This window comes from Xiphias gladius, chromosome 1, assembly GCF_016859285.1.
Source record: "Xiphias gladius isolate SHS-SW01 ecotype Sanya breed wild chromosome 1, ASM1685928v1, whole genome shotgun sequence".
NCBI classification, from domain to species: domain Eukaryota; kingdom Metazoa; phylum Chordata; class Actinopteri; order Istiophoriformes; family Xiphiidae; genus Xiphias; species Xiphias gladius.
In genome coordinates, this window is record NC_053400.1 from 12,596,918 (window position 1) to 12,624,744 (window position 27,827).

At 40.7% G+C, this 27,827-nt stretch overlaps 1 protein-coding gene across 1 annotated transcript; it reads right to left on the reverse strand.

Annotated features, from left to right (window-relative positions):
* LOC120795415 (RNA polymerase II elongation factor ELL-like) lies at positions 1 to 27,827 on the reverse strand. The gene is made up of 12 exons (XM_040137335.1): positions 27,603 to 27,827; positions 26,937 to 26,984; positions 14,474 to 14,601; positions 11,702 to 11,865; positions 9,736 to 9,980; positions 7,817 to 7,941; positions 7,126 to 7,240; positions 6,258 to 6,741; positions 5,574 to 5,625; positions 4,923 to 5,094; positions 4,746 to 4,790; positions 1 to 3,183 (listed from the first exon to the last, which is right to left on the reverse strand). Exons 1-12 carry the CDS (start codon positions 27,738 to 27,740, stop codon positions 3,073 to 3,075), a joined length of 1,827 nt encoding a protein of 608 aa, XP_039993269.1. The 5' UTR covers positions 27,741 to 27,827; the 3' UTR covers positions 1 to 3,072.

A 27,827-nucleotide genomic window follows, 5' to 3' on the forward strand; every position in this document is an offset into this window, starting at 1 on the left:
TAACTTTGATGTTTTTATTCTTTTGAACTTTGCACAACAGGAGAAGAGAAAGTATACATTTGTAAAATGCAGTTCATAATGCTCTGACTTCCTTTCAGCAGGTACGCAGTACATAAAAACACATACTGTGCAGTTCACACTGGTGCCTTGTGAACGCTCAGCACCAGTCCAAAAAACAAAACACCTTATGAACCTTCTATTGTAGCTGAGGCTGGCACAGATAAATAGAATTAATTTAGTGACTTTGTAAGAAATATTCTGTCTTCAAGACCAGTGAGTCTTTCATCATAGTCAAATACCCACAGATAATTATGGTCTTCAATCAACCAATTGACACATCATATCATTTTCCCCCTGAAACATTTTCATAATTACCACCCCCTACTTGAAAGTGATTGACAATTGTTATTTTAAGAATTTGATTTTTTTGAAATGTATACAGCAGAAATCACTGAAGAGAGTCTTCCAATCAACCATATACTCAGAGCTTGGTCAGATGGGATGCAAACAGGAATATCAGTGATATTACAAACCACAGTTATATTCCTAATGATAAATACCTGACCATAGGCCTCAGTGATGATTTAAAAAAAGTACCAGAGGGATTGCAAATGCATCTTCTGAGTAAGACTTGCCATCATAGCGAATCAAAGTGTGCACTAAGCAATTTTTTAAATACATTATGAAATATTTTGCCTCCAGAAAGTAATATTCAAACGTGTGAGAAAGCCACCGTTGGCATCCATTTGAACAGTGAAATGGCCGAGACAGGTTTAATAGCTAACAGTAATATAAGGCAGATATCAGATGAGTGTGTTGATATTGGCAGTTTGAAGGTTTTTGTCCTATAAAAGGGTAATCTTAAGGCTTCTACGTACGTCATTGACTTTGTGATAACATTCAGTACAAAACCACGATGAACAATTACAATCTGAATGGATATTTCACGAGCCTGCCCCCCCCCCCACACACACCTTTAAAAAAACAAAAAAAAACAAAACTGGGTTTAGTGCAAAAAACCTGCATGGGTACTGATTGTTAAGGATTAGGATATAAAAACCTCCGTCCTAGTATTTAAAATACTCAAGTACCAAAACTGGTTATGATGTAGCAAATGGACATTTTTTACTAATATGGCTCCTTATTTCCATGAGGACCAACAATGTAGGGATGATACTGAAATCGTTCACTGTACGCTATCAAAGCCCACAATTTAGTGTGTCGTCTCCCATTTTTGTCGTGCTGTCTGAATTCTCAAATGGCTCAAGTAATCCAACCATGCAGTACAATATGAACAAATACGTAATGTACCTCCATGCTTTGCACCTTACTCTCGTAGTGTGTGATAAGAGTTTTTTTTCTTTATAGTGTATAAGCGAACCATTGTCAGACAAGTTTTAAGTATTGGGTGAAGTGGCCACCAACCCTCTCATCTGAAGCTTTTCTTTGCCATTTCAACATTAATATTTAAAAGACTTTGGGGCAGCTTCAACCCAGTGACTCTCCACAACTGTGTCAGGTCAGACAGAGACAAAACATACAACATATTATGATAGCCGAGCCTTTCATCCACTCACAACCTCTCCCAACTTACTCCCCCCCAAGCCGCTTGGATACAAACACTTTGATCTAACAAGGTCTGAGGAGACCAACAACACAGGACAGAGGAAGCTGGCTTAAAATAAATACATCAGTAGTTTTAAGCAAAAGAGAGAAACACGTTTCTCTCTAGTGGGTTGAAATACTTCAAAACGAGACTGGCCGCCTGATTAACCATGTTAGTAAATGTTTTGCGGAGGAAAATCATCTTTCCTCACCAAGCTATTGCAAAGCCATTAAGGCCAAGCATTTTGGTCCCTTTACCAATCATTCAAAAGAAAGAGGTGTGGTGAATCAATACTTTAGGTAGACACGAGTGCTCCTGGGAGACAGCATATACGTCATTGTGCTGTGCTGCATCGGGTTCTATTAACATATCCATCCATTTTAATATTTTCCAATTCTTTATCATAATAGTCATCTGCTTTCAAAATGTTATAAAGTGTTTTAAGAATTTGAATTTACTGTGCAATACACCACATGCTCCATTCACAAGACAAGCTAACCAGAAGAATCCAAGTGAACAGTAGAAACCCCTTAATGGCTATAATGCAAAAATATCTTCATTTTAATGCACCACTTTGTATATTATTGAGTCCTAACAACCTTACCTTCTCCCAGAGGATGAGATTATTTCACCTATTTCCAATACAAAATCAACTTCTTTTAAGACTTTGTTAAAAAAAAAAATCAGGTGTCAGTGTCTTGATGCTGATGCAGTGATTGCTTTAAACATGCCTGAAACATTACGGGGAACTACAATGGAAGCAAGTGGAGTTATCTTGTCCCATCTGCATAAAGAGATGTAAAGGCTGAATCTGAGATGAAATGACTTAAACTATGACTTTTTTGCAATGGGCTGCTTCAATCATGTATCACGCATGAGGCAACTTTGATATGGATATTTTTTAGACGACACTCTCTTTGACTGCATATTGAAATCTATAAATTTTTAAAAAAGGAAAGTGAAAACTTGCCTGGAGCAATGATTGACTTAATGTGTCAAAACCAAAGTGAGTGAGTCAAAGTCATATTTGCTACCTTTTACATATTTCCAACAAAGTGGCTTACACTGACACTGGTTTTAACAGGGCTGGCAAAAACTATTAGGGAAACTGTCTGTCATGGCATCGGGACATGCACAGACGCGCAAATCTCATAATCCCCAGACTATCATTGCTTCTCCCTTGAACTTTTCCCATGAACATAACATTAGAAAGAAATAATAGCTTCAATACAAATAGACTTACAAATACCAGAGTGAAATCAGTTCTTGACTTATAATCATTAGTGCTCACAGCGTCATCCATAGTCCCAGCGGAAGCAGTCTGTGTTGACGCCTGCAGTTTCATCCGAAACCTTCTATATCACTCTCAGGTAACAACGCCTTGTTTGACACCTGTGCTGTTTCTGCAAAGAATGGAGCTTCCATATAAAAAATCTGATGTCAACGTGTGAGGGGAGGAGCCTCTGCTATGAAGAAGCCTGAGAGACATCATAGTCTATGATGAGCTGTTTGATGAAGGACAGTTTCTCATGGAGATACTCGCAGCGTTTCTTTTCCTCCCGGTAGCCTGGGAACTTCTGTGGAGAGGGGTGAAAGCGTTTTAATGAAAAGGTTTTCACATTCGTTTTCACATTCCCACATTCTCCCCCAGCAAACAAGCAGTTAGTCTTCTGCCAAGTGACCAGATGATGTGAAATATCTGAACTGATGATGCAGAGGTCGGAAACCACATGGAGCCCAGTGCTGAACCATTGCACGGACCCTTTTAAATCTAATGACACTGAACGTAAAACCTGAAGCCCAGCAACTTCTGGTTCAAAGCTGATTTTATAGACATATCTCTGCAACTTCCAGCTGTTTAGCACTGGGGAATGAAAACTATCACACTATGATAGTACAACTATTTTCACTCCACAGGTTTGACACATTGAAAAAATTAATACATTACACTACTAGAGACAAACAAGTGAACAAAGAAAATAAAATGGTGCACTGACCACTCACAGTTTGAAACATTTAACGTTTGGTAAAAGAAAAAATGGCATACATCAAATGTTTTTTTTCCCCAGAGCAATTTGTCTGGAATTTCGAGCACTCATTAAAGAGAGGAGCTGTGGTTACACAGTGCTGAGGCTCAAAAGATGATTGGAGCCACATATGCTTTGGCTTATAATTAGGGTGCTGATGCTAGTACCTTTCCCTGTAAAACATCCTATATTTCAACATTTGTCTTACTTACTACAATAGTAAAATCAATTCATATTTTTTGCATGTGAATGTTACAGATTTAGTTACAGTATTTATTGAAAGGAAATAATGACCTTTTCCCCATAGCTGGTTTTCCGTCCAAAGGTTGTGCAAAATTTAACCGAATTCCGAGAAAATCAGCAAAAGGAAATGTGAATTAATGTGCTTTTCCATCTACTACCATTAAGCGAAAATTAGGAGTCGATTCATCAAGATAAACAGTTGGTGGTGCTAATTCTCCACTCGGATGCCCTTAAAATGTTGCCGAAAAAGAGGGTGCAACAAAATGAAGAGCGGCAGGCAATCTTTAAACTGTGGAAAACAATGTAGAAAACATGATGGAAATATGGATTTTATGTTTGTTTCATCTATTAATGTGAGGAATGTTACAGTCTCCTCATCACTCCACACAGATCTGCTGCTATTTTTAATCTCTTCAGTGGGCGTTTAAGTCAACACGCTTCATGCACGTCACAATTTATTTGCCAAGTCTGTTTCCATTGCACTTTGTCATAATTTGCCTTTAGCAATTCATCAACTTTTCCACCTCAGCCAGGCATAAAAAAAACTTTCTTGTGATAGATGGAGTTTTCTACAAATTTTGACGTTTCACCTCAGTTACTTTCATGCGCAAATTGAAATGCGCATGGAAACAGGTGGATGGAGACTCCTTATCTGTTTAATTTATATGTTGTAGGCATGGTCAATATAAACATTTAGGTGTAAGTTTTTCAAATCCCATAATCAGTCAAGGAAGGTTCTTAATTAAACTTGAGGTCTCCTACTGCATAAAAAAGATTGCCATCTGATTAGTTTAAGAAGATCAAAAGTAAAATCCAATACAAGAAAAAACAGCTTTAACCATTTAAATGGCAACAAGAATTTGACTTACCTTCCGATACTTGTTGTACTTTTCTAGTATTTGGTCTTCCATTATCTACATGGCATAAAAAACAAAAAATGATTAAATTGTAAATATTAATTCTGCTGCGGAAAATACCTGTGTGTTTGTGTTTGTGTGTGTGTGTGCATGTCAAAAACAGCTCAGATGAGTTGTAGTTGTGTGTACCTTATAGTCTTGTGTGCCAGGGGACAGGCTCTTGATCTTGGATCCTAGCTGAACAAACATGTGAGTTATGGTGGCGATCCGTGAGTGGAGGTCTTTGTACTCGTCATACTCTGCGCAGAAATCTTCCTGGTACCTCTGACGTTGCTCCAAACTCCTTATGGTGCCGTAGGTGCTACAAGGAGACACACGCGTACAAACACTCATACAGTTAGTGATGAAGTACATGTGATGTTATGCTGATGTTATGCTGGTTAACATCACAGACGGTATTCACCGTGGCCAATCTAACTGATCATATACAACAGATTAAGGCATGCAAAGGACACACTCCTCCATCTGAATTTTATGGGGCATATCCTCAAATCCTAATTTTCTTTTCTTTCTGTGAGGTACCTCTTTTTGACACAAGATGACAGCATATGGCCGCATTATTATGCTGCTGTGACACAGGTGTACCCCCATTCATTGCCATTGGAGACAATTCTTCATCAAATCTTTCAGTAGAACAAGTTGTATGGATGTAAACAATACCAATAAATATGGAAAACAAGTAATGTCTGTCTACTATCCTGTACCAGGGCCAATCACTGCAAGTTCTGACAACTGAATAGCGATCACAATAAAATGAATTGAAATCATGTTTATACTCACAGCACATAATCCGGCTTCTCCTCAGAGGCCACAGCATTTGTGATGTCAGGATCTGGGAAAAAAAAAAAATTTTTTTTAGAAGATAAAGAAATCGAGTTGAGTCAAAACACGCATCTACATGACACTTTGTCACTGACTGAATGTTAAGCAATTTGTTTTTGTTTTGAAAAAGCCACAGTGTGAGTGTGTGTGTGTGTGTGTGCGCGCGCGCGCGCGTTTATAGGTATCAGGAGACATCTCAGCTTAGAGACCCAAAGCACTGCTTGAGCTGTTGTTGAGTCAGTCGGCCACATAACACACTGAGGACTCAAGAGAGTGAGCTTAAGGGAGCAAACACAGACATGCTCAAAAGATAATACTGTATATGTGCACCAGTGAGCTGAGACCAAAGGCGGCTCATAGAGACCTCACACACCATTACCAGCGGTCAAGTATGTGTGGGTAACGTATTATTATGCAGGCAAGTGCAGAGAAAAAACAACAGTTCAGACACATGACAACAAAATGGTGTGTCGGAGATGTCACCTTTGCAATGTGTCTTCAAACAAAGCCTGTACTATGAAATTAGGTTTAAAAAAAATGATCAAGACTCTCCCCCTGCATCACTGTGTTGGTTTCAGCTCTGCGATCAAACAGTATAAGAGGAATGGAGGCTAGTGAGAGTAAAAGAAAAAGGGGCCTTACTGTCAAATTTGTCCGGGTGCTTCAGGTCAGGATTTGTCTCCAACCAATCGCTGCCCTGGCTGTCTTTTAACCTCTCCCGCTCCTTGTCTTTGTGCTTTTTAGATTTCTTCTTTCTGTGCTGGCTGGTTGTGAGCTGCTGGTGAGTGCAGTTAGAGCCACCCTGCGGTGGCTGATGGCGGCTTACTTTGGGCTCTTGCTCCTTGCTCTCTGGCACAGTTGCGTCAGAGGTGCTGGACAGTTTGTGCATGAGAGGAAGGCCACTGTGGCCTCCTGGTGAGCCATTCTGGTTACCAGTATGGTTAGTTGTTCTTTGAAACTCAGTCTTTGTGTGGAAGCTGGGGTTGAGGGTCGGAGCTGCATTGTCATGTCCTCCTCTATTGTTAAAGAGTCCGTTTACAGTGGGCTGCTGTTGTGACCTCTGCTCTATAAGTTTTTGTCTCTTAACGGCTAGCCTTTCCAGTGAGTCAAAAGGCACGGGGCGTTTCTGGAAAAGAGAGAAGAAAAAGAGAGAAATCAACCTTTATCGCTCAAATCACAAATGACTATTTCCTTACGAACAACCTGCAACTTGTCGATCTGGTCTCAAACTCTGACCGTCAAACTACATACACGATTAACACCATTCACAAGCTCACATCACCTCTGCAAAGTAAAAGCCAGCACTCATCAAAAACCAGTAAGCCAAAGACAAAGTCAAAGACTAAGAGGCAACAATTCAAACGCTACATGTGTAATATATTTGGTAAATATATACTAATTTACATTTCCATATGGAGAAACAAGTACAGAAAAGAAGCGCCATTTTAAAAACACATTAGTCACTTCCACACATTTTATAAGGTTAATGAAAAACAATATGGCCACTTACCACTGCAGGATTTTTCCCTGTGCTGTGATGTAGTGTCGTATCCTCTGAGGTCTTTAGTATCGACACATTTGCATGAAGATTTCTTGATTGGGTGCTAATCTGCGGCTGCATCTTCCTGTTAAACAGAGAGAAAAACATGGTAATTTGACAATTAGACAAAAAGATATCAACTATGTGGAGTTTGGAAACATTCAATTTTAACTGGCGTCACTGCAGTTATGTGGATTTACAGGAAAACTAATAAAGCTGAGCATGAAAATGAAACAGAGCTTCTTTGTGCAGCAGGTACAGACAAGCTCTGTTTCTGAGTGTTGATTAGCTCACGCAGAGAGATGTGTGGGAATGAGAGAAGAAGATGTGGAGAACAGTAGGAGAGACAACAGATAAAGATGGAAGCCACTTTCTGCCCAGAGCTGTGAGAAACAATCGCTCTGCTAAAAATGAAGAGTCGTCATGTCCAATTGCTGTTACCTATTTCTTTTTAGAGTTATGCTACAGGTTTGTTTTGTCAGTCATGATAACGATTGTGTCACCACCACTAAGGAATAGTTAGTGTTGATTCCCGACATACTGAAAAGTGAAGAGACACTTGCATAAACACACCAAGTCACAAAGAAACAGGCTTTCTAATGACAGAGGGGAGTGTAACAGCAGAGATGGCATCCCTATTTTGCCCATGCCTCCGGCCCACCTGGCCAGCAGCCTGCTGATCAGCTGCCTCTCCTCCTCGCTGTAGCCTGGCCAGTCCCTCTGCACGTGCTTGTAGAAGTCATCCTTTAGCAGGTAGCTGCTGTCTTTGGGATTCACTTTTGCCACCTGAAATGCAGGACGCCACATGATGTTACTTTAAACTCCCATGGAAGTCTTTCACTTCTGATTTAATTCACACCTGAGCACACAGCTTAACCGCGTGACAAAATACTTAGAATCTAATGCTTGGATTTTATGTTAGATTATGTGAAATCGGACATGTCAGCATCTACCAGAATAAAAACTCCAGTCACACACACAAACTAAGGAACAGACAACATTTATTTTCCTAACAGGGAATGCATTGTGCAACACCACCACCGTTATCACCGCATGTGTTTCCTGCTGTACTGCAGCCTAAAACATTTTCTCATATTTGACAAAAAGTACATTTCATATGACCATTATCTGTAGTGTGTCTTTGATATTGCTAGATACCATTATGTGAAACTATTCCTCAACATACAATGCATATCACAGACTTTTGGTCCCTCAGGTCAGTCTGACGAGTATTAATTTAACTGATGACTTATATAGAACATTCACATATATTATGCCGATAATTTATCTACTTTTCTTACTAACTGATATAGTTTTTATTTTGTTACTCTAGCAAATCAAAACTGCAACCTTTTTTTTTTGTCCATGTGGATTATCACTTGCCAAATATTCATGAGCCAGTATAAATTAACTCAAAATATCCAAAATGGCAACACACCATTAATCAAATCAATTTAAAAAACAAAAAAGAAAAATTTAATAACATATTAAATCCCTTTCTTGATTTAAAATTAAACCTCCATGAAAAATAAAACCCACACTATTCTAGCTTTTATTTTGTTAACCTTTACAATTGGACTTCTAGCGAACTTGTGTTATCAGGATAAATTGACCACTGCAGTTGTAGAAATTATAGTTGTCTTTTTGTAATGAAGAAACAACATTATTTGTGGTAAGTGGGTCAAATAGTAAAACCATCACTAACTGTAGTCCAGGATGTGAAAGTGGCACATCCACATTCCTGAACAGTAAAACTCTTTTTCTCTGATTATCTTCCCAACTTCTCAGGCTCTCTTTCTCACTGTGACTTTACCCTCCTCTCTAATCTCGTCAGACCGCCTTTCTCGGAGGACATCTATCTTTCTGGGGCCTCCTGACAGAGCGCCCCACCCCGCTGCAAACGCAATCTCTGCAGAGACAATTACAGCGCCAACCAAATTACACACACGCACAGGCACAAAAGCCACATGCGTGCACACACATCAACTAGCACACATGCACACGCACACAGGCACACGCACACAAACACACACACATATGCACACCAATGATGAAAGTACAAACACGCAAACATCATTTAGGAATTACTCAAAAATGTATACAGGAAAGTCACGTAAGTAAACGTTTCTAAATTAGATCACAAGTTCAATTAAAGCAGCTGGCTGTGGGTTTCTTTCAGCACAAGATTATATGTTTGCTCGATGGAATGTACTGTAGATCTCTACTTTTCAGATCCTGGGTCACATACGCTTCAAAATTGTCATATTCCACCCTGCCACAACGCCAAAGTGTAGCATTGTTACTGCTATATTAGGAATGATTGCAGTTCTTTAAGTCTCCTCTGAGAAAAATGAACGCAGTGTTTTCCTGTATATTTTAATGGTATTAAATGCATTTCAGACATGCAACACACGCCACAATGTGTTTTTTTTTTAAAGACGTGTACAAGTGTGTTTAGGATTGTACAGGTCATATAAATATAAAAAACATATGTGTGCAGTCCATTTGTGCGTGATGTGATGTGTGTTATAGACACTATGTGTATGCATGGACACATACATGCACATTATTTCTGCATACCTCCTCCAGTATAGGGCTCAGCTCGGCCTTGTCCTTGGGGCCAGCTCTTTCTCTTTCGAGCCACAGCAGCAGCTCTGGTTTCCTGTAGGGTTTGAGAGCCAGCAGGTGGATAATGCGTTCCCTCAGGGGCTTCTGGGTCGTCGTGGCCATACAGCCATTCCTCCGGCTGTTGGCAGACTGCTTATAGAAGCTGCTGTCCGACGCAGGAGGAGGAGCTGGCCTCTTGTGCAGCTTGACACATTTACCTGAATGCAGAACAAGAACAGGATTTATAGTGATCTAAGTGATCAGACATACGGTGTAATTCTTGTTGGAGATATAGTTGTACTGTAAACAGCCACTTGATCATTGCTTACAACCCTGCTGCAAACAGATGATGCATGTTAGAGCAGTGAAAGCTACCCTTTCTGTGCTAATCCCATTACGGGTTAATCTGTGCTTTGAAGGTCAGAGAGGGGCCAAGGTACAGGTAAAGAAGGCTTTCCTTTTGAGCACAAAAGTATGTCCTGCCAAGACATAATAACTCTATGCATTATCATTACCTCATTACCAGCCAGTAATCGTGACAAAAAATACTCTGAATTATGTAATAATTATGGTGTGGGATTTATGGAGTGTCAGATGCATGATCTATAGATTTTGGCATGCCTGATAATATGCACTCTGTTCATGGACACCTCCTGAGGCTGAAAGGGGAATGTAGTGTGCAGTTATTAAATGTTTCCCTCTGGCCATAAATGTTGCCAAGTCATCTTCACCTTAAGACCTGATGTTGCACAATCCAAAAAGTCTAAATTTGGTCTAAACCACCCAGAGTTTCAGCTTTCCTGGAGCTCCAGCACTGACATGGGGGTCTAGAATCATGCCAAGAAACAATATTGCATAACCACAGCAAAGGTTGGGAGGAGAGAAAAAAAGAGAAAAGAAGAGAGGAGATAGCCCGCCAGTTCATGTTGTCATATGTTTCATATGCTGTAAAGTATCCTTGGTGATTAAGATCATAAAAACACACACACACACACACACACACACACACACACACACACACACACACACACACACACACACACACACACACACACACACACACACACACACACACACACACACACACACACACACACACACACACACAAACAACTCTGGCAAATGTGGCAAGAAATGTATTTATAAAGTAACAACTTATCATATATCTGTGAATTTATGCTTTTCAGTTTCATGGCAAACATCAGGTTAACTTGTTGTAATTATCAGAGGTTTGAGTTATTCCTGGACCAACAGTGAGCCATTTCTGTACAAGCATTTGGCATCACCTTGCAGCAAATTAAGCTGTTTGCTACAAAAATGAAACTATTTACTGCCCTATGCAGTTAACAATTAATTTCAGCAGCTACGTTTTGGAGCTATGCCCCCATCACTTCTTAAAAAAATATTCCCTTCAGTAGCATAAATGGTAAGAACCTGGATTTGAATCTCCTCCTGGCCTTCCACCGCTGAAATGAAAGTTCAAAGACAGATGTTGCTTGGCAAACACTCTTTTCAAAGCCAGATGTATGAAGAGAGACAAAATGGGGCTTAATAACACACTGACAACCAAAAGTTAAAAAACTATAAGAAAATAATTAATATTTATATATTTCGACAAGACTAAGGTGTTGTACTTGTTTGTTTACCCAAAAATGTGGCCTTCCCGTCTGGTTTCATTCCACATCACAACAGGAAAATATCTGGTTTATAGCTTTGAACAATGAATAGAACGATATTTTTCAAGCAAGGCAAATCCTCTTATTACTTTAATTGGTGCCATTATATTTCTATTTTTATTTTTATATGCAATCAGTGTATGCCACTGTACTAATCCCTCTCTAAGATTAAAGCTGTTTGGCCCTTCCCCATGAAAATCTGCAGATGTATCATCCTCTGATCCTCTGTTTTTGCACCACAGAGGCCTCCAGTCTATTCTTACTTGGATGTGTGGCTCCCGGTTTGATCTCAATGGCAGAACGGCTCCAGCTGTCCTTCTCCACCTGAGACATTCTCTCACGGGTCATCTGGTAGGATTCGTCGGTGGCACACACGGTGATCTTGTCCTGGATTATGCCCTGACCTTCCAGCTGCTCACGGCCGTCACTGCAAGACAAAAACACAGAGCCATTGAACTGCAGGATTCTCTCCTGGCTCTACAGTAAACACTGTAAAAACCCAGTCCCATAAGTTATCTTAGAGCAGCATACCAAAATGGACTCCATGCAGCGTAAAGTGGCTTTGTGGCAGAAGCTGGCTAAGACAGGTCTATGGTTACTGTATGTTATGTCACAGGCTAGATATAGCCCCTCAGTCTGCTACATGTGAGAAAGCCAGATATCCTGGTTCAAAGCAGGATAGAGCCTGTGGAAAACCACCAGGATTAACGTGGCTCCTGCCAGCACACTTGCAAAACAAGAATCATCTTGGACAAAAGTAAAAAGTTTAATACACGAACATGGGCTGCATTAGTGCTTTAAATAAATCAAGGATTTACTGTGCTGCCAAATGCAGTTTTTTTTTTTTTTTTTTTTTTTTAAATAGAGGAGTCCTTTTCCCTGATCCAATTTTTATTTTTCACAACACAATTATATACTTGACAATTTATCATATCTCCTCTTTATCTTCTAAATATCAAAACAAATGTGAGGGCAGAGAGAGCAAAACCTTGCCCTCACACTGTTATGCTGTTGCTCTTGGCTCCAGCAGTTGACTGGAACCAGACTGACTCTCAGTTCAGACCACAGCTAGTCGTCTGGCAGCAGGAGGCAGCAATAGAGCGTAACCCTCACTTTCCAAGCATATCCAGTCCATAAACAAGGCATCACGGGTCTCAGTAATGAGAGGGTCAGCCCAGAAATATACAGGAAATTACATTTGCCCCATCCTGAGCAGAACTGTTTCTCACGATGGACTCAGAGGCGTGGGCACAGAGAGAGCCGATGAATCATGAAAAAAAATGCGGTGCAAGTCTGCTGACCTCTGAAGATGACAAAAAGCTATCGTCTGGGGTCCCGTGCCACAGCCGGTAGCTCACCTCAAACAGTTGAACCTTCAATTTTTGTGACAGACATCGGGAAACTTTGCATTGAATCCATTTTCGGGGTGAATATTTGCCATAATTCTTTGCTGACTTAAAGGGAAAAAATTATTTATAGGTACTTTTTCCATGGAGCTCGAGTCAGGATCTAGAATCAGGAAAATATCACTTTGCTGAGTTTGGTGAAAAATTTTAAGAAGAAATAAATTGAATAGTACTTTATGTGCTCTTTCATGCATGACATACATTATACCGAAGTTCCTTTTTTTGTAATTCTTCATTTAGAGGATAGATGAGAACATTTCAACAAAGACCAAGCCTTGCAGTCACAGAGAGCACTAGAAGTCTGCAACAAACGAACAGCATGACTTAAAACCCTTCCCTTCTCATTCGACTGCTTTCACCCTTGTGAGTCTCTGTGTGTCTGTCCTGGGGACACCTGCTGTAGCAGGAATTAGCACATAGGCAGTTTTGAGTACTTTGGCAGGTGTCTGTCTGTCTGTTGACAGATTTTGTCACCATGCTAGCGTCGCTACCGTGCAATATGCAGTCACAAAATGTTACAGATGTGTAGTTAAGATGAAAATGAGGGCTGAGTTCATCCTATAACATTTGCAATAACTATTTTACATTCGTAAAGAGGGATGTACAGTAACAAAGATGTGCATTAACAGGTTGGGAGACGATACAGTAAGTTATTTAAATTTTAAAACAAAAAAATTGGTTAGGAAAAAAACTCACAACAGCAATGGATCTATTCATTTGTTAACTCCATAAAGTCTGGCCATGACTGTTGTACATAGAAAACCCATTTTGACCATAGCTTAGTAAATCTGTTCATTTGTAGGCAAAATGAAAAAGTATTTTTTTTCCATTATGTACACTTCATTAACTATATCTGTCCATTCCTCTTTTCCATTCCACATAAATATTCGTTGAACTGCCCTGGATGAAAGTCAAATTTTCCTAAAATAAAAGCTTAAACTGGAAAGGTATTTTTGTAATTTATGTGCCTTCCAATGTTTTGTCTCTGACCAGAAATTTCTTATTGCTGGACATTCCCAAAATAAATGCCAGTGATTGGCATCTCGGCTCCCACACAGTCTCCAGCACTTGGAATCCTCTCCTGTCAAGTGTGCTTTCAGGTTAAAAAAAAAAAAAAAAATTATATTATATATATAGACACTTCCATCCTAAGTCTCTCCATGTATGCAAGTTGGTGCACTTCCATTGAAAGTCACAACAGCTGTACCATTCCTCCTTTGAAATCTCAAAATTATCTTCATTTCACATTTATTTTTACCATACCTGTTTGTCATGAAGCCCTTCTATGGTCTGGATATAATACCTCTGTCCAACTCTGACAAATAAACCCCTAAAAGTTCTTTCAGCACTGGATCATCGTTATCTGGTGGGTAATTTTTAACAACTTGGTCCATATAATAGCACAACTGTAGATACCTATAAAAGTCTTGCTTTTCCAGAGCATATTTTTCTTTCAAAGTTTGGAAGTCTTTTAATTATATACAATGTGTTATTGAGTGAAATGTTGTTATTCCTTTGGCTATCCCAATTGATTAGGCTTAAAATCAGGGTCGTAGGCACACCAACTAATTATTCTTAGCTTATTTTGTAGTTAAATAAATAGCATGTTTCAACTGTCTAACTCCATACCTTGAGACATATTGATGGATGCAATCAAAACTGGCTTGAGGTTGGTCTTTGCTGTCGCTGGATAAGTAGAACGAGAAGACGCGAAGTGCAGACAGCGACTCTGGTGTGGGAGCTGGGATCTTGATGTACTGTGAAGAAAAACAATAAGAAAGTCAGATTTTATTCAAAACAGATAGGCCAACAAACATATCGGCAGATGACTGGCAAATAATTGCATAAGCAACAACACTTAAGTTAACTGCATCCACATACTAGTGTAAAGTCAATCATATGCCAGATTTTCTGTTTTTAATCATGCTTTTGTGTGTCTAAAGACATTAACCCAAGTATTCAACACTACTTGTGTGCACATAATCACACGGATTAGAAGAATAGTTATATTGTTTCACTGGCCCGGTACCAGCCAGTTGCTTTAACTTGTCACTATTTTCCTAAGAGTTCATGCATCTTTTGTTATCTTTCAAGCTGTCAACTTTTGGTAGGGAAAAGCGATTATCTACTCAGCAGAATTTCAGAGACAAACTGATGCCAAATGCTTTGTAGCCAAGAACACAGGGCCGTCCAAAGGCAAGGTTTTTGCAATCATCATAAATCAGTCAAGTTTCTTTTTTCTCAACTTTCAGCCCACCCGACTCTGACAAATGTAGTTACTAGGTCTGGAAGGAGTCGTTTACCTTAAAAAGGCTTGATAGTAGCTCCTGTTCATTACTTCCAATAACACAGAGGTGTTTCATGGAACAAACAGCACGCTGACAATTTTGAAATTTCTAGCGAGGCTACCAATACACATAAAGCTTGTAAAAAAAAAAAAAAAAAGCAAACCAAAAAAGATAGGGCCATTTAGCTGAGAATGGCACAAAATTCACCCTCTGGCTTCACCCTTTTTGAATCATGAACATGTTCTGTGAATTTTCTAGCAATCCGATTCAGAGATTTCTTTACAAGTGGAAAGTTTGGTCAGATGGTGGCGCACAACACAAAAGGTCAGGTGCTCAACAGAAACATTAAAGTGGCTATAATCAACTTTTTTATAATAAAAATGTATCAATTTGAAAGAAGATAGAAAAGTTATAAGAGTTATATTGTTTAACTGTTACCAACAAGTTTGTAATATTAACTTAAAAGGTGCTTGATTACTGTAGGTTTTATGTCCTTTCTCTGAGGACCCTGAATATCGACACCTAATTTCATGAAAATCGACATACCTTGCTACTGCCCAGTGTATTGGACAGCCAGACAAACCGACTGCCCAACCAATATTTGACCATGCTTGACAACTCCCTGTTTTGCGAGGTGAAAAACCATTTAAATGTAAAAATACGGGAACACCAAAGACACAGGAAATACACCTGTGTAGTTCCACCTCATCTGTTTCCAAATTGAGGAAACAGGCTCTTTCCTCTTTCCTTTTCCATACTTACAAGTGTTTGCGTTTCCCCCTGTAGGAGGAAGCTAATACCCCCTCAAAGATCTACATATGATAAATTACATTGCATATCCTTCATTTAAACATTATGATGTTAAAAAAAAAAAAAAAATCGCTTGTCTGTTCTTCAAAGCCCAGCAGGTTCTCATTCATGTTCCACAAAGACCGTCCTGAAACCAGATGACTTGAACACGAGTCTTCCGCCAGAGTACAGAAAGAAAGTACATGCATGATCTGATGATTGTCACTGGGGAAAATCTAGGAGATAATGAGAACTTATGAACACACAGTACAGTTGTTTGACTAGAAAGCCCTGTGACTATGATAGTCATTACCCTCAGCCCTTAGAAGGTGTGAAGACCTACCAAAAATGTCCTCACTTTCCCAAAATGTCTTCACTCCAGTGGTCTAAACCTCTAACTGTGCCTCGCAATGTATAGCCATACAAGTACACACACACAGAGCCTAACCCAAACCCTAACAAATTCATGCCTAACCCTAACCTTAAAAAAGACCCCAAAATGTCCCAAAGAGGTAACATAAAGGTGTACACACACACACACACACACACACACACACACACACACACACACACACACACACACACACACACACACACACACACACACACACACACACACACACACACACACACACACACAGAGGGTCTTGAGCAAGACTTTGTGCTGCTCTGTAACTTTAAATAAATATCCCTGGGTAAACAGTGTTTTTAAGAGTCCGCTCCACTGAGGCCTCCATGAGATCTCCTGGCAGATTCAGTGGAGCGCAGCTGAGCCAGGGCTGCACCCTCCAGGGCAGACAAATGCACACACGAACACACACAGAGACATATAATAACAGATCAGGAAAAACGAGGATCAGAAAAAGTCAGGATCTACACTGATTTGACCACTGAAGAATATGTAATTGCACGTTTATGAAAGCAGAACTCTGCAATACTTCACTGGTACTTTCATTTAGTTTTATGAGGAATTTGCAGCACTGCGCTCCAGCGGCACTAAAGGAATGTGTGGGGGTACATGAAAGAGAGTAAGAGAGAAATGGATACAGAGATATATTCTAGCTTGTCAGGAAGTACAGTAAATACAGTAAATAAGGTAAATCTCAGAGTGAAGGTCCCAGAGCAGACCCACCCTGTTATCACAAGTATTCTTCACCGCTCATAACAGTTGCAGGGGGGTCAGCAGTTCAGCAGCAATCCCATTCTTCATGCTGCATGCCATCTTTTCGGGGCAGGAAGCAAATTTAGGTGTTAAGTTTTCATGGGGGTTTTCCTCTGCTTTCTCTGGTTTCCTCTTTTTTCATACACACTTGGCCAACCATGTCCATTGCCTGTTCAAATTTGTCCACCTGTGTGCGTGCATGTGACACTGGCATCCACAGACATAAAACACTGAACAGTGAAAATGTATATCAAAGAATATAATTTTTCAAGTGTTCCACAAAGCAACACAGACATTGGCTCTATTCTCTTATCGGCCTGCTGCACATGTCTTTACACGCAGGCTTTCACCACAGGAATTCATACAAACTATACACAGCTGAGCTCTGATACCACTGAAAGATACAGACCAGCTTGCATGTACATGTAGCTGCACAGGTGGATCTCCTCAGTTTCCAACATAACTTAGGTTTTATTAGTCCTCTTCTGGATTATATATAGCTGCCTGTGGGTAGCCCCTCAGTGATACATGCTTAGCCCGTAGGTTAATACTGGATGTCTCACTGTTTGTGAGACACAGAGGTCAGAAAACACGTAACCACACTGGACGGTATCGCAGAAAGGATTCTTTCTCACCACAAGACATTTTTGTTAACAATTCACAAGAAGATGATGTACTCTCTTTTTAACGACCACTTAGTCATATCCATTAACTAAATATTAAATAGTTTAAAGCCTTGTTATTTCAACAACCACTATGGTGATACAAATAAAGATGCTGATATAAATACTGTTGTCATTGTAAACACTAACTCCTTGCTCATCTTTGTCATTCAAGTAATCTCCCTGTTCTGAATGAAAAACTTTTAATTAGTTACGAAACCAGAAAAACAGCTGGTAGTCAGAGCTCCATAAAACAAGAGGTCATGTTTCAGTTCTCTGCAAACTATGGTTTGAGATAATCGATTGCCTAAAAGTGCTAAAGCTGTCAGCCAGTAAGTGGAGCCAACAGAAAATTAATTATAAATAATTGTCATATTCAATTAATCCTTTAAAGTTGCTTAGATCACTACATGTAATGGGAAAGGTGCCTTTTTGGGGGACACACCTTGAGAGAATTAGCACCAGAATTTTTGCATGCTAACAAGCTAAACTAAGATGGTGAACATTGTGAATATTACACCTGCTAAACATCTGCCCCCCCCGCGCTGATGGTCCAATTTTCTTTTTAATTAAAAAAATGTATGTCATCTTTATCTACAATGATAATAATCATTATTTGCAGTTGTGAACCCAATAAAGAAAAGAACACAAAATCCCATGAATAAGAAAAGGGTTTAGGCCAGGGTTTGGTGTCCATTTGACTATTGAGTCAAGAAAGCAGAATTTCCTAAATGAAAGGTTGACTGTCTCCCTGGCAAATGTTGCTTACATGGATTTCTTGAAACAGCCCAAACAGATGGTTAAGAGCCTTATTGCGGTTTTGAATTCCACTTCCAGCGAAAAGTAACTTTTACAAGAAGTGTGATTATCATTTCCTGGGATGTACAGTATTAGGAGAGCAGAAAGGTAGGGTATGGCTAAGTAATCTGGACCAATGTCATTTCATAGGAACATGGTATGGGAGCCAATCTGTACAATGTAAGAACTCAACAAAGTCATAAAACTATACTGGTGTTGTTTAAACAAAACTTAAGATTCCCAAAGAGTGAACACTAATTGAAAGCATAAGGTTTTGGGTTTTTTTGGGCTTTTTTTGCACCATTAGTTTTTGTCGGTGCTGGAGAGCCTGAGAGTTAACCCACCCATATTTGGGGATGCGTGTAAGAGCTGCAGATATAATGCAAATCTAGTTGGAATGTCTTAAATACGCAAGAACTTAAATGTCTTAAATACGCAAGAACTTAAATGTTATTCTTATTGAGGCTACGTCCACTTTTGATACAAACCCCCTTAGTCAGAGAGGAGATCATCAGAGGACATTTCCTCAAAACTTCCTGTAGAGTAGCAACGATTAACAATTTATGGACTTAGTGTTCATTGGATTGTGCTGTGTGCCGTAACAGGATTCCAGCTGTTACAAATGCGCAGTTGTGCAGAGCACCCAGGAGCGTTCGCTGGCATTCGTCCACTGATGGCGGTTCGTATGACCTGCACAGGCAGACTACTGGACCCCCGCTGTGCAAATTACAACAAGCACTCTCGTTCACAGCTGCTGGGGCATGCACCAAGGCCTACTGCAGTCTCCTGAGAGGCACACCCGGCAACTCAAACCCAAAGAGGTGCTCTTACGAAGGAATTGGCAGTAAAAGATTTCAGCTGACCATGAATAATGAAATAATTATCGTCTTCCTTTCAGGTCAAATTTTTAGGGAATCCATTGGTTGATTCTGATCTATGCGATTGTTGCTGCAGTTTTCTTTCTGCTTCATTCAACAAACAGTTACCAAGGTGTTTATGTGTGAAAACACTTATCAGAAAGGGTCTATTCTTTAGAAATTAATATAATAGAAAATGCCCTACATTTGGGAGTGCTTTATGTCCTCAGAAATGCTCAGTGACCCCCAGAGGCCAAAAGGCAAAGAGGCAAACCTAGAGAATCCTGAATCTAACAAGTGTTTCAACATATAATTCATTCTTTTAACCCAAACCATGGCCCCCCGGTGCCTAGTAACTTCACACATTCACTTCCAGATGATTCTTATCCTTGAGCCTACCTCTGTCTCAATCTCCACATTCCCAATTCTAGCTCTAGTTAATACAGCTAGGACAGTATTTCCTTTTTTCCAATAATTCCTCCTCTGTTTTAGTAAAAAGCAAATATCTAGCCTTTCCCGACTCTCCACCCCGTCTCCATTCATCTCTCTCAAAGGCGTTACTCTTGGCGTAGGCCTGTATGTCCATCTGTTTTCTTCTTCATCCAACTTTACAACACTTTTTGTTTCAACGTGATTTTAGCTGTTTACCTGTATCTGTTTATCTGACAGACTCCCTTCAAGTTTTATAATTTAAGTAATTTACTTCAGATTTGGAGCAAAGGAAAATTATCTGAAGGCCTATTCTATATGTAGATGTTGGCAGTGCACAAAGGAAAATTACATAATTGTAAACATGGACGAGAATTGATTTTTTTCAGACATTTGCTGGTTTAAATGCTGGTGTGACTGGCTCATTATAAGAATCCTGGAGGTGTAATTTGTCCCACACTAACACGTGCAACAAAGCTTAAAGGAGAAATATGTCAATCAATCGAACAGAGTCCAAAAAAGGGGCCTGATCAGCCTAGTTATGTGAAAACGACTGCTTTCAACAGTATCCACAGTCTACAGAAACAAAAGGCGGAAAAAAAAACAAAAACAAAAAAACATACTGCCACACAGTAATAAATGGGCTGCAATTTTCTTGTACAGTGTTCCCTTGAATGTTACTTCCTGAATTCCTATTTCTCTTTACTGACTGATCCAAAGTGAGCAGCACTTTCCCTACATATCACACAAGCAATAAATCAGCACACATCCATTCCCTCAGGCCTCCCAACATTTTTGTTCATGATCTTGCTACATTAATCTTGTTAGAAATTAGGCTGAATAAATGTGAAGACATTTCACCCCGACAGCATATGAAAGGGAACACAGCAGCAGCTGTTTAAGGTTCAGTGAGATGTTAATTGCAGTTCCCTGGGCTTCTTGGCTTTTTGAGCTGAATGCCCCCTCTTTAAGAAAACCACAAATATTAATATGTGCAGTGATAGCTCCGATTGTGTGTTTACACCAAATTCTGCAACTGTATGCTTGCGTGTGTGTACACGTGTTTGGTGTTGTAAAGGCGCTGTATTGTGTTTTCTTTAACTCTTACCTGCTTACCAGTGTTTGACCCAGGGAACAGGTTCATAACAGTAAAGCAGTAGAACCTCTTTCTTTTCCAGTCTTCTTTACAATCATACATATCTTGTTTCAACCTACCCAATAAATACAGTATCATCCACTACTTTGGTATGCCAGTGTAAATAATAGAAAAACCTCTCTGTATAATGCAAAACAGCTCAACAGGGCCACACACTACATCCTCAAAAAAGATCATACAATAGATTCAACGACTCTCTAAAACAATTGTAATAAAAACTGTACATTATGACCTCCATGAATGGAGGATTTATTGCAGGACTATCATATTAGACGACATTACTTTTAGCTGGGTGCACCTAATAATCTGCCTCCTGAATGTATATATGTAATTATCAGCTTCATACACAGGCTGCAAAGTGCTCATGTGGAATTTATTGTTTGTTTTTGGTGCGGTTCTCAATTTGGAATACCAATGCATATATTTTTGTGTTTTTGCAGCTTCAGCGTAGAGGACTGTGAAGTTTATCGCAACTTTAAGAATATCTGCTGCCTTACTTTTGACACACAGCTCCGCTTGCTCACTGGAGCTGCTCCAAATGCGTTCCTCTGTGCCCATCTGTGACAGTAGCCTTCAGGCTGTTACTCATGGTGTGTAACCAGTCGGGTAGTGCTGCGGGTGGGGCATTGCTCAAGTCACATAATGGTGACTACAGACAGGGTGAGGCGGCTGAATCAGAGCACATTTTTAAATTTATTTATTTTATTGGCGATTGGATAAAAAAAAAAATTTTTTTTAATGATTCCGATAATCATAAAAATGCTGAATATCAGATCCGATAATCGGCCAGGCCAATAATCGGTCGACCCCTAGTCTATAGTCAAAAGAGTACACCACCGACATGCATCAGATTTCAAATTTCCAGCTCGGAAATACTTGCCAAGTAAAACAGAAACCACCACTGTAAAATTTTAGCTGTTAAAGTTTTGACACAATAAAAGTAAAAAAACTGTCAATATGTGTGGCGACACTATCTTAATGAGCCACAGTTCACTCTCACATGTCATAAATGTCTCCACATGTTTAAGCTGCAGGACGGGAAAGGCTCATTTTCCTGACTTTATCAAACTATAAAGTCGATTGAACAAAAGCTGTGAGAGACTGCTGTCGGTGCACAGGGCTTATGTTTCCTGCTAGCTTTTGGTTGAATGTGGGGTCTGGGTGTAGATCTCATGCAGCCTATTGTTTCCACATCCTCTGCAGCCTGAGTAATGGCCTTCTGAAAACAGGCCATCTTTTGTTCTGGCCTCCTCGGCTCCAGAGTGTGATGCCATGGCACTGCTTCCCCTTTGTGGTTGATAGGAGGAGAGGGAGGAGGTGCAGGAGGAGGTGGAGGAGGGAGTGAAACCTGTCGCCACCACCGCTGTCTGTTATCAGCAGGGGGTAAGTCACTCTGGGTCGGGTGCTAATGCAATCTCTGTGTATGTGTGTGGGTGTCTGTGTTAATCCAGCGTGAGCAAAGAGGGGCTCAGCTCCAGCTCCTCTCACCAGGGTGTAATCAGCATTACTGCCACTCATAAGACTGAGGAGGGAGAAAGGCCAAAGTCAGCCCAACATCTCCGCCAGTGGCTTAGACAGACACACACACACACACACACACACACACACACTATGACAGACACAAACACACACACATGCTCAGACAGACCGCCAGCCAGCCAGCCAGCCACCACCCTCATCCTCACCACACTTCAGTAAACACTACTTCTCGTCATCTCATCACAAACAAAAGAGCCCAATCGTTCCCAGGGCCACAAGTTGACACATGCCATTTAAGACCAGTCCCATCCACAATGGACGACAGCGATACAAAACACAATGTTGTCTGTGTCTCTGGCCCAGTGGTCAAAAGAAGGTAGGAGGGCAGCAGTGAAAGAGAAGAATATACAAAGACCGAAACTGGAGATTTTGCATGATTAATACAGAATTGTGTTTATGATCCCACAGTCAGTTAACTGTCAATCAGTTAACGCTAGGAGCTACGCAGTGTCTTCGCTCTAGCTGAATTCCACATGCTGGAAGTGAATGATTAATGTTGCTGTCTTGAGTTGGAGACAGTGCATGTAATCAAGCCCCAGCCTGTAATCACCTTCCATTCCTTTTCAATTGCAAGTTCACAGAGGGACAGAGCTGCTGCTAGAGCTGTAAGCTCCAGTATTGGATGAGAGGAGGTTGGGTATGAAGGAGGAGGAAGAGGGAGGAGGATAGGAAGGGCTGCTGTGCCACAAGCATCCCCTGAGGTTTCCCCCTGCAATGCCAAGAAGGATACATCTCTGGCAGGTGCCTGAGGGCCAAACTGTCAACTTCAACAAATTGTGGGTCATTGTGCCTAACAAAAGCCCATACTCCAACAGAACGCTATGTTTCCAGACATCCAGGGCCATACCATGATACACGTGTGTGTTTGTGTGTGTGTGTGTGTCTGTACTCTTTAATGCCTCATTAGCTTATGGTGTGGATTTTCACATGAGGGAATTAGACGGGACACGTTCCTCAGCGAGCCAAGATGTGCTCCGTATCTCCAAGCTGCTTAATTGGACAGAGAACGCATTTTTCTTGAGCTGCTGCTGGATCTCAGAGGGCCACTTGTCTTCATCTTGCACTCACACGTTGGCTAAATAAATATGTAATCCCGTCGGCACACAAGATTTTCATTCTTGGCTTTTTAGAAGAAGTAGTGAGCAGTAGCACCAGTATTTAAAACATCATAATCTCACAACAATTTCCTCTTTGTGGGCACACACTGATTAACTTGATCTGAGATAAAATACACATTTATAACAAGTGACATACACAACATATACAGTACACTGAATAGATTACTGGAATGCAGTGAAAGCCCTTTTGCAATGTGAAACTATGCATGTGCTTATATTAATTGCCCAACTTTTTTTCATGTGTTTTTAAGTACTAATTTGATTCTTCAATATGATATATGCACAAATTAAGAATACATTTTTACAGTGCTTGATATCGTAGTCATTTAGATAATCTGCCAGGTTTTATAGTTATGTCTTCAGCTTCTACTTTAATTGAAGTAACATCAGTGTTTCCGATGTAAAAAAAAAAAAACAACTGAAAAAGTCAGATAAAGGTCTAGACTTCAAACTGTGGTCATGGTTCAATGTTTATGATGGAAGACTTCTGAAGTGCTCTCTACTTTAGTCTTCACTCCATTAGATCCACAGCAGGGGATTTTATATCATGTTGGGCACAAACAAACCCTCGGGGCAGGCCACAACACATCTGGACTGACTGTAATGCGTCGAGCTGATCCTTTTTGGGGGATCCAAGCAGGGTGACAACACACAGCCTGCATTCCCCCACTCATTGTTATTCAAATCAAAGGAGACAACCAACAATCAGAGGGGACTCTGGGGATCTCAGTATAGACAGCACAGACGGGGGGGAAAAAAACTGCACTCAAACACACAGATACTTACAGAAAAGCAAGTGCCAAAAATTCCCTCAGTCCCTTGCTCTTTTATGCACACAGACAAACCAAGCAAACAAACACACACCACACAGAGAGGATCCTCACGGGATCCACTCTGGTCCTGCCAGGCTAAAGACTGGTACACAATAGGCAGAGAGGGCAGGACAGGAAAGAGGAGGTGGGACATGAATAAATCATGCCTTTAGGCCACACAAGACACAGCATAAACACACACACAGACACACAGACACACACACACACACACACACACTCACGTAACACAACAAGATCCACACCCACATTTAACACATAAAAATACGTGCATTGTATGAGGTACATAACTCACACACACCACTTTAGCATACAAAGTGTGGTCTCTCTTTCATTACACACACACACACACACACACACACACACACACACACACACACACAAAGAAAAAGTGGGATTCCAACCTGGGAATAGGATGGGAAAATTAGCAGGCCAGAGTTCATATAATCTGTCTAGCCATTACTACAGCTAAAGTGTGCCAATGCCACACACACTTACACATTCAAAAACAAAAACACACATTCATGAATGTCTGAGTCAGGCAGACAGGGAAAGCTGAAGTCATGATGTCTCACACTGTAATCAGGAGCATTATGGCTTCTGTAATTACCTCTAAACATTCATTTGGCTAATAACTTTAGCTCTCTGTGCCATATATAGGGGAGTGGTGTGAAATTCTCTGCAATCCCTCAGCCACCATAGTGACAGTAGAGGTCCAAAGATAAACTGCAATGGTGTCAAACCTCCGACGCACGTCCAGGCCTCACTCGGGTCCCCAAACATGTCTCAATAGAGTATTCAATAAAGCACTCTGCTACATTAAATCTGACCATTATGAGTCCTTGCTGAGAAAAACTACCATACAATCAGTGCGATACAAAATCAGTTTAATTTCCTTTCTTTTGGTTTTAACAGCTGGCATTTCCCTCTTGCCTTTGGTACAGGACAAAGTCATCAAACTGCCTCTTAAGGTAACCAGATTCATGCCTGTCTATTTAAGAAAGCTGTATTTTGCAGCTACAGTAGTTTCTCCAATCAAGTGGCCTGAACCCAATCATCAAGTGAAGTTTTATGGTTAACTACTTCTCAGCACAAACTCAGTCCCACAGCTTAGTGTGTGAGCTGTGAAGCCTTGGATTGGATTTGCAGCTTTTCTTCTAATTTAATGCCGCAACATATTCCTGTCATCGCCCTGTGCCTTGTTGGAGTTGCAGTTGGGATCTAAAGCGCCAGAAAAAGACAGCAGCTGACCAACTGCCCCCTGACCTCCAGTGCCTGACCCCAAGCACTGAGAACTGCTTTGAGGGCAGGCAAGCCTGCCCGACAGTTTGGGCAAGAGCCAGTTTGAAAACTTTACGCAAACATACTGGAAAATTTAGAAAGTCACACCCTCCAGATTATAATTTTTGATAATAGTAAAGATTTCGGGAACATTTTCAGAGTGCCACACTCTTTCAGTTAAAACTAACTTTTCCAAAATACCTCAGTACCTCAAATTCAGAAAAACTGGGAGCAACACACTCTCCACCACTATACACACTTAAAGAATTAATCCAGTCTGTTAACCACATAAGCCCCTACAAGACTCACCGCCGCTCATCTTCCCGACAGGAAGAGGGGGTTGCAATTCTGTCTAACCAGTCCATGCAATTAGAATTGACTGGAAAGTAAAGTATTCCCCAGGGACACAGCTGCTCCTGACTTTAGTCTTAACACATGTACAGTAGTTCAGGCTGTGTGCTGCCGATTATGGTTCAATAATAGAGTGTAATAGTATTAGATTCAGTAAATGCACAGCCACACAGATATTTTGTTAAAATGCATTTTCCCAAATGAGAACAAGGTGCACACGGCTAAACTGTGTCACTTAAGGCTCCTCATTTGACTTATGATGAATCCTCTCCACGCTGTTGACTCCGGCTCCGCCAGTGAGTGTGCGCACATCCTCCCACCCTCCCTCCCGTCCGTCCTTTTCCCAGCGCCGCTCACTGACCTAACAAAGCCTCTCCACAGTCACCAGCCTGACCCAGTAACCTGCATGCCTACTATCTGCTGGAGACGACAAGCTATAAGCTCTCATCTGAACGCTCTGAAGGCAGCCGTATGGCCGGACATGTGAGTCAACAGCAACATGTAATGAACAAAAGCTTCTCCGCAGTTGTTGAATTTAAGAAACTATTTGGCATAGACTGTTCATTTTAAGAGATGTCAGACTGATGCGTTGCCTTCTTACACGTCTCGTGCTGTTTCATTCATTTGAACAAATGAGCTGAGGCCTTGTGGTACGCAGATAAATAATTATTACTTGGTTTGCAAACACTGCTTTAAATAGTGATTAAGTAATCTGCCACTTTATCTGCTTGTTCTTTATGGTTAGATTGGATTTATAACAAGATTACGCTTAATGTGCACAATAAATGAACATAAATAATAATAATAGTAATAAAAATAATAACAAACTTACCCCTTGGTTTCCTTTGAAACAAATTGATGGTTCACTTGGTAAAGACCCCTACAGTGTGAGAAAGAAAGAAAGAAAGAAAGAAAGAAAGAAAAAGAAGTCATTTGTGGTGGCATAGTTACACATATCCAAAAAGCTCTGTAATCTAAATTATTCTATTAAACACAATCAGGCTGTAATCTGTTTGAATGTAAATCTGAGTTGTACTACCGGTAATGCCGGTGCTGTTAATGGTCTCCACTGGAGCTAATTATGAGACAAACTAGCCTACTCGTCAATTAGCTAAGTAGGCAGACTGCAGACTATCTGCTTTACTGTGAGGCAGCCGGAAGATTTCCCAGCAAACAGCTGACGGGCTCGTCTTTCCCGACAATCGCAGGGTTCAGTCCGTGTGTGCTCTGCAGCGATGTAGCCGGCTGATTCAAGGTGTAACGCAGTTAGACGAGAACTGTAAACTTTTTTTTGCGTTTCCCTCATGTATTTAGTCCTACTACTAGAAGAGGTTGTTTGAAAGAAAAACGGAAAAAGGTCAAACAAACAACCGAACTGTAATTCAACTAAATGCAACAGCGAGAGAGAAGGAAAGCGGAGGCGACAACTTTAACAAGTGGAAGTATGAATTCATCTCGCGCACACACATACACACAAACACACAGGAGGAAAAGGTACCTTGAGGTTTTGATAAGCCTCCAGCGCTCTGATAGCCGTGTCCGTGAGCTTGACATGGTACAGCGTCCTGCTGGGGCTGCCTCGGTTATTTTTTCCACAGGAGAGCCCATAGCGGTGCTCCTGCCCGAGCGAAGCCATCGCTGGCTTTTCTCTCTGCCCCGCAATTAAAGCTGCTTTCCTCTCTCCGCTCCACACGGTCCCTGACGCGTCACTTGTGTGGGCGGG

Excerpts from the sequence above, each read along its gene's own strand:
- LOC120795415 (XM_040137335.1), bottom strand. The coding sequence starts at position 27,740 with ATGGCTTCGCTCGGGCAGGAGCACCGCTATGGGCTCTCCTGTGGAAAA. Across the intron at positions 6,742-7,125 it reads CAGGGAAAAATCCTGCAGTG|AAACGCCCCGTGCCTTTTGA; the intron begins GTAAGTGGCCAT and ends TCTCTTTTCCAG. Across the intron at positions 5,626-6,257 it reads GCACCCGGACAAATTTGACA|ATCCTGACATCACAAATGCT; the intron begins GTAAGGCCCCTT and ends TTTTTTTCCCAG.